At 47.4% G+C, this 12,015-nt stretch overlaps 3 protein-coding genes and 4 pseudogenes across 3 annotated transcripts; 4 read left to right on the top strand and 3 right to left on the bottom strand.

Moving 5' to 3' along the window:
• Positions 1 to 400: 400 nt before the first annotated feature.
• On the top strand, positions 401 to 1,326 carry LOC134203862 (histone H1-like; annotated as a pseudogene).
• Positions 1,327 to 2,106: 780 nt separating this feature from the next.
• On the bottom strand, positions 2,107 to 2,840 carry LOC134203861 (histone H4). Its single transcript, XM_062678697.1, has one exon. It carries the CDS (start codon positions 2,683 to 2,685, stop codon positions 2,374 to 2,376), a length of 312 nt encoding a protein of 103 aa, XP_062534681.1. The 5' UTR covers positions 2,686 to 2,840; the 3' UTR covers positions 2,107 to 2,373.
• Positions 2,841 to 4,061: 1,221 nt separating this feature from the next.
• On the bottom strand, positions 4,062 to 4,574 carry LOC134203860 (histone H2A). Its single transcript, XM_062678696.1, has one exon. It carries the CDS (start codon positions 4,490 to 4,492, stop codon positions 4,118 to 4,120), a length of 375 nt encoding a protein of 124 aa, XP_062534680.1. The 5' UTR covers positions 4,493 to 4,574; the 3' UTR covers positions 4,062 to 4,117.
• A 146-nt stretch (positions 4,575 to 4,720) lies between these two features.
• Positions 4,721 to 5,167, top strand: LOC134203859 (histone H2B). Its single transcript, XM_062678695.1, has one exon. It carries the CDS (start codon positions 4,775 to 4,777, stop codon positions 5,147 to 5,149), a length of 375 nt encoding a protein of 124 aa, XP_062534679.1. The 5' UTR covers positions 4,721 to 4,774; the 3' UTR covers positions 5,150 to 5,167.
• Positions 5,168 to 7,178: 2,011 nt separating this feature from the next.
• LOC134203857 (histone H1B-like) lies at positions 7,179 to 7,856 on the top strand (annotated as a pseudogene).
• A 2,704-nt stretch (positions 7,857 to 10,560) lies between these two features.
• On the bottom strand, positions 10,561 to 10,980 carry LOC134203858 (histone H2A-like; annotated as a pseudogene).
• A 281-nt stretch (positions 10,981 to 11,261) lies between these two features.
• On the top strand, positions 11,262 to 11,636 carry LOC134203856 (histone H2B-like; annotated as a pseudogene).
• Positions 11,637 to 12,015: the final 379 nt, after the last annotated feature.

The following is a 12,015-nucleotide window of genomic DNA, read 5'->3' as shown; positions in this document are numbered from 1 at the left end:
TGACGTTGTTGTGCGCTTGGTTACGACACTTATGTGCCGGATTAATCGCAACTTATCATGACGTGGATCATATTGGAAATTACTTACAATTTCCTAGTTGAAATTATACAACATCGTTGAAAGTTTACTGAAACTCCCGGCACAATTTCACCCGCCAGCACTGGAAGGACTTTGTTTGAGACCCGGTCTCACACACCAGGCACCAAAATGACGGCCATGTTTAGCGGCAACCGGACAGAGAAACAATTAAAGTTTCCAAACGCACTGTCGTCGAGCCTGTTGTCATTGTTTCAATAGCGACTATTGATTGTTTTTCGGAAGAGGAGCATCAACCAGAGACACGGAGTGCAATTGCGTCATGCTTACGCTATGCCGTCGTTCATACCAGCGTGTTGGAGTATCGAGGAATTGTCAGCAGAACTCATGCACTCACTAATAAAATCAACAACCTAGGATAAAACTTTTCCTAACGAACGGAAAAATGTATTTTAAAAACATACTGCCAGAAAAACGTACAAATCTCTGCGAACACTGTTTCAGTCGACGACGATGCACGCATCCCTAACACAGACATCAGAATCGAGCGCTGCACTGTTTCCTAGTTTGCCTTTATTTAAGCCCATCCTAACAAATCTATCACGTGAGTGTTCGCCCTATCAATTCGAGATGTCTGAAGTCGCCACCGAAGCCGCTGCAGCAGCTCCTGCTGCCTCCCCAGCCAAGACCAAGAAACCAAGGGCACCGAAGGGAGAAGGCAAGCCCAAGAAGCCATCGACTCATCCCCGGTGAACGATATGGTTGTTTCCGCCATCAAGACCCTGAAGGAACGCAATGGATCGTCCTGCAGGCGATCAAAAAGTATATCGCTGCCAACTACAAATGCGATGTCGCCAAGCTTGCTCCATTCCTCAAGAAGGCCTTGAAGAACGGTGTCGAGAAGGGCACGTTTGTTCATAACAAGGGAACTGGGGCCTCTGGATCGTTCAAGTTGAAGGTTGAAGCGAAAAGTGCTGCCGCGGAGAAGAAGCCGTACAGGGGCGGTGAGAAGAATCCAAAGGCTGCCGGCGCGAAGACAAAGAAGGCAACCAATAATCCAGCCGGCGAGAAGAAAGCCAAGAAGCCAGCTGGTGAGAAGAAAGCCAAGAAACCTGCTGCGGCGAAAAGGCCAAGGCAGCTGGTGCCAAAGCAGCCAAGAAAGCGGGAGGCGTAAAGAAGGCCGCTGCTCCCAAGCAGAAAGCCACCAAGCCATCCAAGACCGCGGCCAAGAAGCCAAAAACCCTGAAGCCGAAAAAGGCTGCCCCAGCCAAAAAGCTGCCCCAAAGAAAGCCGCCGCCAAGAAGTAAAGTTCCAACTTTCGGTAGCATCGTTTGCCGTACTGCACACCAGTGCACTACCATACACACCAATCAGTCCTTTTCAGGGCTACCAATCTGGCTTTCAAGCAAAAGAGTTACAATTGATAGTTTTCTTGCATAGGTACCCACAACGAGCTTTGCATTGCATTGCTGATTGCTACGTTTCGTTCGTCTAATTTTATTTACGTCTGATTCGGATATCAATTCATTAATGCCTCATTCGGTTATGGATACTATACTCTGTTATGACCTAGCCTTGCATAAATGGTAAAATACCAAAGGAGTACCAACAATTTGCAGGCAAAAAAAAACACTGCAGACAATAACATACGCTGTGTTTTACAATAACACATTTGTTATTCGTTTGGTATTGAAATATCTGAATAATACGAGGCGAACCGGTCCAGGGCCGAAAACCTCATTAATAAAGATATTAATAATAATATCTGAATAATATAAACTATGCCTAATTATGATTTTTGTTTATATTCGCTTTTTTCTTCCATTTTACGAATTTACTTTTTACTGCGCTGTCAATAAAATTACTAACTCTGCAAAGTTATCTTTGCCTTCCACCATTGAACGTGGAACGAAGTGAATGCATGTTTGCATGATATACGAAGATATAATAAATTTAATTTTTACTGCATGTCAACGGCACATATTTGGTCAACCTAATTGTACCTACTGAGGCGATTGTGCGTTTTTTTTTTCTGCCAGAGACTCGATCGGTTCAAGTTCGGCGTAGTGCGCATCTATCGAAACGAATCGAATTGCGGATGTGACGGAATGCGTAGCCGCGTTTATCCCAATGACTGTCACTGAGCAAAGCAAACGGAAACGTTCCAACCATCCACTTACTAACACTGCTGTTACGATTTATTTCAACCACCAATATACATGATACTCGAGCTACAGGGCTACAGAAAATATTCTAGCTTCAACTCCTTTGGGGAATGTGTTTGGTGGCCCTGAAAAGGGCCGTTTTGAGAGAGGAGGGGGGCAATGCGTATGCAATTTAGCCTCCGAAACCGTACAGGGTACGTCCCTGACGCTTCAGAGCGTAGACGACATCCATGGCGGTAACGGTCTTGCGCTTGGCGTGTTCAGTGTACGTGACGGCATCACGGATGACATTTTCCAGGAACACCTTCAACACACCACGGGTTTCCTCGTAGATGAGACCGGAGATGCGCTTGACTCCACCACGACGAGCCAGACGGCGGATGGCGGGCTTAGTGATACCTTGGATGTTATCACGCAAAACCTTGCGATGACGCTTGGCGCCACCCTTTCCGAGTCCTTTGCCTCCTTTGCCACGGCCAGTCATTGTTGCTGTTTGCTACTGTGCTCGATTACGGACGAAACGAAACTAATGCTTTCCGTCGATGATGGCAGTCTCTTTTATACCTCCGCTAGCGGTAGGTTCTTCTTGCTATTATTATTTTACTTATTCTTTCGTCGCTTGCGATTGGCTGCGCCCGGCCGAACGAAGCATATAAAAACGAACCACCGACAGGCAACCCTCATTCTTCGGCTTCGTTTCAACGTACTCGTTTCGATAGGAAGGAAACTAATCAACTACAATGGCTCGTACCAAGCAGACCGCTCGTAAGTCCACCGGAGGAAAAGGCTCCTCGCAAGCAGCTGGCTACCAAAGCCGCTCGTAAGAGCGCCCCAGCCACCGGAGGAGTCAAGAAGCCGCATCGTTATCGGCCAGGAACGGTTGCTCTGCGTGAGATCCGTCGCTATCAGAAATCCACCGAGCTGCTGATCCGCAAGCTGCCTTTCCAGCGTCTGGTGCGTGAAATTGCTCAGGATTTCAAGACAGATTTGCGCTTCCAGAGCTCGGCTGTCATGGCCCTGCAAGAAGCTAGCGAGGCCTATCTGGTCGGTCTGTTCGAAGATACGAACCTGTGCGCCATCCACGCCAAGCGTGTTACCATCATGCCCAAGGACATCCAGCTGGCTCGCCGTATCCGTGGTGAACGTGCTTAAATTATTCCATTCAACCGCATTCCGTTTGAATCTTACTACCAACGGCCCTTTTCAGGGCCACTAAATACATTTCCCGAGCGCGTTCAACAATTTTCCCTACCAACTACTGAGAAGTACAGTCCTTTTGTAGCAGAAAAATCCACTCTGACGGGACTGCAATTTTATTCCGGAAATCCCACTATAGGATGCCGGGTGGCGAGCGTCAGTTTCAAACTGCGCTAACAGCAACAGTCAGTTTTATTTAGCATTCAGTTTTATTTTCATTTTAGTTGAAGCTAAGTTAGTACAATATGTTTCCAGTACAAGTGTCACTGCCCTTGGGCACAATTTTAAACGTAATTTGTTAGCCTTATATACATGCGTAGGAAGAGTAAATAGAGCGGGTTTGGAAACGCTTGATGCGGATGGATGCGAATGGATATTAAGATTCTATACAAAACAGCAAAATGCACGGGCAATCAGCAATAACCTAGTTCCGGGGGATGCTAAACGGGCATTAATTACCGCCAACTAGCTCGAGCACACACATACACGCTCACGAGCTTACTAGGTAGGTCGGTGGGCAACATTTTGCCGAACAATTTCCCATACTGCAATGGAAATCTGCCACTGAGCCAGTCACGGCGCAGCGGTAAGGTTTTTGGCATTGCGCGATGCGAATGGAAGAAAAGTTACCACAACAAACTCTTTCGTAGGAAAATCAACATGGTCGTCCTGAAAAGGACGGTTTTTGGGTTTTGGGTGCGGGCACACGGAGAAGCAGCTTATGCCTTCTTCTCGGTCTTCTTGGGCAGCAGAACAGCCTGGATGTTGGGCAAAACACCACCCTGGGCGATGGTGACACCGGACAGCAGTTTGTTCAACTCTTCGTCGTTGCGGATGGCCAACTGCAGATGACGGGGGATGATTCTGGTCTTCTTGTTGTCACGAGCGGCATTTCCTGCCAACTCGAGTACTTCAGCAGCCAGATATTCCATCACGGCAGCCAAGTACACTGGGGCACCGGCACCAACGCGCTCGGCGTAGTTGCCCTTCCTGAGCAGACGGTGGATACGACCGACTGGGAACTGCAGTCCGGCGCGGTTGGAACGGGACTTTGCCTTTCCCTTAACTTTGCCTCCTTTGCCACGGCCAGACATTGTGGGATAGTAGTGTTGTGTTTAAAACAGCGAAACGAAACGACTTCAACGGGTACGTGAACTGTACTGATGGCGAACGAGCGAATAGGCGGCTATTTTATAGTAGCACGGCGCTGCGACGGACCGAAACGAAGGTGAAAACAACGAATAAAACGGAATAGCAAACACGCCGAAGGGGAGGAACCGCAAGCGCTAGCGTACGGGTATAAAATTGTACCTCTCCGGTCGATTGTCATCAGTTTCAGTTTCAGCTTGGATCGAGACAAACCTCTAACCACTACGATGGCACCGAAAACCAGCGGAAAGGCCGCCAAGAAATCAGGCAAGGCCCAGAAGAACATTGTCAAGGGAGACAAGAAGAAGAAGAAGCAGCGCAGGAAGGAAAGCTACGCCATCTACATCTACAAGGTGTTGAAGCAAGTCCATCCCGACACTGGTGTTTCGTCGAAGGCCATGAGCATCATGAACAGCTTCGTGAACGATATCTTCGAACGCATCGCCGCCGAAGCTTCTCGTTTGGCTCACTACAACAAGCGCTCGACCATCACGTCCCGCGAAATTCAAACAGCCGTTCGACTCCTGCTCCCAGGAGAGTTGGCCAAGCACGCCGTCTCTGAAGGTACCAAGGCAGTCACCAAGTACACCAGCTCCAAGTAAATGATGACCGACGCAGTACACTGCTCAAAAGGCCCTTTTCAGGGCCACTACAATCTTCACGAAAAAGAGTTTATTCCGGAATATGATTCTAATGCTACGGTTTCCAGGGTTTGATGACATGTAAGCGTGAAGCACGCTCGCAAACATTCTTTCCTGTGCTTGCAGCTACTAGCTGAACGACAGTTCTATTTCCAATCATTTTTGCCCCTCTATCCACCATGCTAGCGATAATGTCTACTTTTTTTTTTTCTGGTTCAGTTGCTAATAGTTAGGATTTTCGGCCACGCAAATGTTGCCCCGGATCGAAACGTTGGCAATGATTTGAAATTATCAACATTTTCATGTGACTGAAAAACTTTTTCATTTTTAAACCGAATGGTTGACTGTTTTTTGTACGCACAGTTGATGGTAACTATCATACTGAGACCCATGTAGGCGAATCCGAGTTTTAATGAGCTACATTGGACCAAAACAAATGTTTGCTAGTTGTCGACTTAGTGTGACTAAACAGGAAGGACGGCAGGGCTGCACCTCCAGCGGGTACCGCGCATAGACACGAGGGGCAATGTTGTCCGCTCCACACCAAATAGTGCGTCGATGGGCCTGTTTGTTGGAAGTTAAAATATTGGTACATATTACAGCTAACTATTCTTTGTCGATTGTTAGTACCATTGGATAGCTGAACCAATCTGACTAGCAAGCGCGGTAGTCCATTAAATTATTTTGCCAAATTATGCTTCAGCAAGCTTCAATTGGCGATAGTTAATGCGTCATGTTGTAGTGCATGTATGGTTTCATCACCAGCAACGGTTTGACACTTGTAGTAAGTATCCTAGGTCACTTAGTCACGCGAACAGGAACGACATTAGCAATCCTATACTTTTGAATCGACTGTAGAGTGTGATGCTACTTCTAGTAGGCCAGACAAATGACACAACGTTAACTGTTAACTTTGCGGCAACTGTGCATTATCCGTGTACTCAGTGTATAAGTGCATGCGATATAGGTTATTGTTTTGTTTTCTTACCTGATGCCTAGACAAGTTGCTTGATTTTCCTCAAACGGAGAGAGTTGGAGTTTTCAACCAACTGCAGGGTAGGGTCAATTGTTGTTATACTTAAGAGTCGGCTATTGGTATCGAGGACTAAATACGATGAATCCTTGAATAACCACAGCCCGTTGTTGTTCTAGCTTTGAAAAAGAAGAAGAAAAAAAAGAAACAGAAACAAGACAGAAAAAGGATTAAGCCAGGGATCGGTTTGGTAGATCTTACTTCGTAATACACTACGTGAAAATGATCTACCCAGCATAACGGGCGGCAGCAGAGTAGTAGTACTAGTATGGGCACCACTAGTCGATTTGACGTTGTTGTGCGCTTGGTTACGACACTTATGTGCCGGATTAATCGCAACTTATCATGACGTGGATCATATTGAAATTACTTACAATTTCCTAGTTGAAATTATACAACCGCGTCGAAAGTTTAGTTAGTCTCCCGGCACATTTCCCCCCGCCAGCACTGGGAAGGACTTTGTTTGAGACCCGGTCTCACACACCAGGCACCAAAATGACGGCCATGTTTAGCGGCAACCGGACAGAGAAACAATTAGAGTTTCCAAACGCACCGTCGTCGAGCCTGTTGTCATTGTTTCAATAGCGACTATTGATTGTTTTTCGAAGAGGAGCATCAACCAGAGACACGGAGTGCAATTGCGTCATGCTTACGCTATGCCGTCGTTCATACCAGCGTGTTGGAGTATCGAGGAATTGTCAGCGCAGAACTCATGCACTCACTAATAAAATCAACAACCTAGGATAAAACTTTTCCTAACGAACGGAAAAATGTATTTTAAAACATACTGCCAGAAAACTGTACAAATCTCTGCGAACACTGTTTCAGTCGACGACGATGCACGCATCCCCTAACACAGACATCAGAATCGAGCGCTGCACTGTTTCCTTTAGTTTGCCTTTATTTAAGCCCATCCTAACAAATCTATCACGTGAGTGTTCGCCCTATCAATTCGAGATGTCTGAAGTCGCCACCGAAGCTGCTGCAGCAGCTCCTGCTGCCTCCCCAGCCAAGACCAAGAAACCAAGGGCACCGAAAGGAGAAGGCAAGCCGAAGAAGCCATCGACTCATCCCCGGTGAACGATATGGTTGTTTCCGCCATCAAGACCCTGAAGGAACGCAATGGATCGTCCCTGCAGGCGATCAAAAAGTATATCGCTGCCAACTACAAATGCGATGTCGCCAAGCTTGCTCCATTCCTCAAGAAGGCCTTGAAGAACGGTGTCGAGAAGGGCACGTTTGTTCAAACCAAGGGAACTGGGGCCTCTGGATCGTTCAAGTTGAAGGCCGAAGCTAAAAAGGCTGCCGCAGAGAAGAAACCGAAAAAGGCCGGTGAGAAGAAACCAAAGGCTGCTGGAGCGAAGACAAAGAAGGCAACCAAGAAGCCAGCCGGCGAGAAGAAAGCCAAAAACCAGCTGGTGAGAAGAAAGCCAAAAAACCTGCTGCGGCCAAGAAGGCTAAGGCAGCTGGTGCCAAAGCAGCCAAGAAAGCAGGAGGCGTAAAGAAGGCCGCTGCTCCCAAGCAGAAAGCCACCAAGCCATCCAAGACCGCGGCCAAGAAGCCAAAACCCTGAAGCCGAAAAAGGCTGCCCCGGCCAAAAAAGCTGCCCCAAAGAAAGCCGCCGCCAAGAAGTAAAGTTCCAACTTTCGGTAGCATCGTTAACCGTACGGCACTGCACAGTGCCATACACACCCAATCAGTCCTTTTCAGGGCTACCAATTTCGTTCCACCAGAGAGTTACAATTGATAGTTTTCTTGCATAGGTACCCACAACGAGCTTTGCATTGCATTGCTGATTGCTACGTTTCGTTCGTCTAATTTTATTTACGTCTGATTCGGATATCAATTCATTAATGCCTCATTCGGTTATGGATACTATACTCTGTTATGACCTAGCTCTTGCATAAATGGTAAAATACCAAAGGAGTACCAACAATTTGCAGGCAAAAAAAAAACACTGCAGACAATAACATACGCTGTGTTTTACAATAGCACATTTTGTTATTCGTTTGGTATTGAAATATCTGAATAATACGAGGCGAACCGGTCCAGGGCCGAAAAACCTCATTAATAAAGATATTAATAATAATATCTGAATAATATATAAACTATGCCTAATTATGATTTTTTTGTTTATATTCGCTTTTTTTTCTTCCATTTTACGAATTTACTTTTTTACTGCGCTGTCAATAAAATTACTAACTCTGCAAAGTTATCTTTGCCTTCCACCATTGAACGTGGAACGAAGTGAATGCATGTTTGCATGATATACGAAGATATAATAAATTTAATTTTTACTGCATGTCAACGGCACATATTTGGTCAACCTAGTGTACCTACTGAGGCGATTTCTGCCGGAGACTCGATCGGTTCAAGTTCGGCGTAGTGCGCATCTATCGAAACGAATCGAATTGCGGATGTGATGACGGAATGCGTAGCGCGTTTTTCCCAATGCCTGTCCCTGAGCAAAGAAAACGGAAACGTTCCAACCATCCACTTACTAACACTGCTGTTACGATTTATTTCAACCACCAATATACATGATACTCGAGGGCAGCTGCAAGAGGGGGTTTGCGAGAATTAGTTCTAATTTCAACTCTTTCTGGGAATGTATTTGGTGGCCCTGAAAAGGGCCGTTTTGAGAGAGGAGGGGGGCAATGCGTATGCAATTTAGGGCCTCCGAAACCGTACAGGAGTACGTCCTGACGCTTCAGGAGCGTAGACGACATCCATAGCGGTAACGGTCTTGCGCTTAGCATGTTCGGTGTACGTGACAGCATCACGGATGACATTTTCCAGGAACACCTTCAGCACGCCGCGGGTTTCCTCATAGATGAGACCGGAGATACGCTTGACACCACCACGTCGAGCCAGACGACGAATGGCGGGCTTGGTGATACCCTGGATGTTATCACGCAGAACCTTGCGATGCCGCTTGGCGCCTCCTTTTCCGGAGTCCTTTGCCTCCTTTGCCACGTCCAGTCATGGTTTGCTGTATGGTACTGTGCTCGAATACGGTTGAAACGAAACTAATGCTTTCCCTATGGCGAGCGTTGCCTCTTTTATACCTCCGACAGGGGTTGGTTCTTCTTTCCGCTTTTATGCTGCTTATTCTTCCGTCGCTTGTGATTGGCTGAGCGCGACGACCGAAGCATATAAAAGGGAACGGCAGACAGGCGAGTCTCATTCTTCGGCTTCGTTTCAACATACCCGTTTCGATAGGAAGGAAACCAATCAACTACAATGGCTCGTACCAAGCAAACCGCTCGTAAGTCCACCGGAGGAAAGGCTCCTCGCAAGCAGTTGGCTACCAAAGCCGCTCGCAAGAGCGCCCCAGCCACCGGAGGAGTCAAGAAGCCGCATCGTTATCGGCCAGGAACTGTTGCTCTGCGTGAGATCCGTCGCTACCAGAAGTCCACTGAGCTGCTGATCCGCAAGCTACCATTCCAGCGTTTGGTTCGTGAAATTGCACAGGACTTCAAGACCGATCTGCGCTTCCAGAGTTCGGCTGTTATGGCCCTTCAGGAAGCTAGCGAGGCCTATCTGGTTGGTTTGTTCGAAGATACCAACCTGTGCGCTATCCACGCCAAGCGTGTCACCATCATGCCCAAGGACATTCAACTGGCTCGGCGTATCCGCGGTGAACGTGCTTAAATTGATTTATTTTGCCACGCATTCCGTTTGATCTACTACCAACGGCCCTTTTCAGGGCCACTAAACACTTTTCAGAAAAGAGTTGACGGAATTTTCCTACCAATCAATCGACAAAAAATTACAGATCGAAAAAAAAATGCTGCTGCCACCGCTCACTGTTCGAACAGGCAGCGAATCCGGGTAGCGAATTCGTTTCATTGCTTTCTCCTCTTACCACGTCACCGACGAAAGGAGCCGGGTAGCGACATACACATACGCATCGAACGTCATACACAAACGACAGATGAAACGGCAGAAAAACGTTAGCGGGACGAAACCAAGCACATAGGGATCACATCTTCAAACTAGTAAACATGAATGAACATGGTGCACTTTTGTTGTTCTGTCTGTAGAAATTTATTGCCCTGACCTAGTTATCGAATGAACATACCAATGCTGCACACGACGCGCACTTCTGGCACACTCACTTGTACTGAAACCTCCAAATTCACTGCACTTTCCGGGATGGGAATCGAAACGAAACTGAACGACAGCTGGAGGCGGCTTTTATAGGGATGTGATATTAGGTAATCGAAGCAATTCGCAGTTCGATCGCATTCTTGAAACGGAAATCGCATGGTAGAGAAGAAAAACAAAAAGCATAACTCTTTAGCAGTGAAACAAGTGTTGTCGCCCTGAAAAGGACGGTTTTTGGGTGTGATGCGGGTGGTCAACGACTGGAGAAGCCACTTATGCCTTCTTTTCGGTCTTCTTGGGCAGCAGAACAGCCTGGATGTTTGGCAGCACACCACCCTGGGCGATGGTGACACCGGACAGCAGTTTGTTCAACTCTTCGTCGTTGCGGATGGCCAGCTGCAGATGGCGGGGAATGAGTCTGGTCTTGTTGTTGTCACGAGCGGCGTGTCGTGCCAACTCGAGTACTTGATCAGCCAGGTATTCCATCACGGCGGCCAAATAGACTGGTGCACCAGCACCCACACGCTCGGCATAGTTACCCGTCCTGAGCAGACGGTGAATACGACCGACCGGGAACTGCAGTCCAGCGCGGTTGGAACGGGACTTTTGCCTTTCCCTTGACTTTGCCTCCTTTGCCACGGCCAGACATTGTTGGGTAGTAGGGTTGTGTTTAAAGCGAACGACAAAACGACTTCAAAGCGTACGTAAACTGTACTGATACCGAACGGGCGAAGCGACGGGCATTATATACTCTCGTACCGCTGCGCCTGACTAATACAAGGGTGGAAAACATGAAGCAAGCGAAATAGCACGCACACCGAAGGGGAGGAACCGGAGCCGTGTGCCGTGTGGGTATAAAGAGAACCACTACGGTCGGTTGGTATCAGTTTTCCTTTCAGTTTGAATCGAGACAAACCTCTATCCACTACGATGGCACCGAAAACCAGCGGAAGGCCGCAAAGAAGTCCGGCAAGGCCCAGAAGAACATTGTCAAGGGCGACAAGAAGAAGAAGAAGCAACGCAGGAAGGAAAGCTACGCCATCTACATCTACAAGGTGTTGAAGCAAGTCCACCCGGACACTGGTGTCTCATCGAAGGCCATGAGCATCATGAACAGCTTTGTCAACGATATCTTCGAACGCATTGCCGCCGAAGCTTCCCGTCTGGCTCACTATAACAAGCGATCGACCATCACGTCCCGCGAAATTCAAACGGCTGTCCGTCTTTTTGCTCCCAGGAGAGTTGGCCAAGCACGCCGTCTCTGAAGGTACCAAGGCCGTTACCAAGTACACCAGCTCCAAGTAAATGATAATCGATGCTAACCCAAAAGGCCCTTTTTCAGGGGCCACTATTACACTGCGAAAAGAGTTTATTTTGGAATATGATTCTGTCTTTTGGCACGCTGAATGTGGCTGACAAGACAAGTATTGTTGGTTTTCAGCTCCGATATGGGGGCCACCCGGCTACGCAAGAACACGCGACTGCAAACATCATAACGCTATAATGAATAAGATTGCCTTTCGTTCTGCATCGCTTTGGTAGTGTGTTCCGTTTCACTTGGCATAATGGTAAAACGAACGTCACTGTCAATGTCCCATCACGGAACTATCTGTATTGTGTATTCCATCCGAGCGTAATAAGCATGTTCATGATCAGTGGGTTATTTCAGTTTTCACCGCCTTTT

This window comes from Armigeres subalbatus, unplaced genomic scaffold (genome assembly GCF_024139115.2).
Source record: "Armigeres subalbatus isolate Guangzhou_Male unplaced genomic scaffold, GZ_Asu_2 Contig273, whole genome shotgun sequence".
Classification (NCBI taxonomy): domain Eukaryota; kingdom Metazoa; phylum Arthropoda; class Insecta; order Diptera; family Culicidae; genus Armigeres; species Armigeres subalbatus.
The sequence above is the reverse complement of the archived record's forward strand: the minus strand, read 5'-3'. Positions and strand labels throughout refer to the sequence as shown.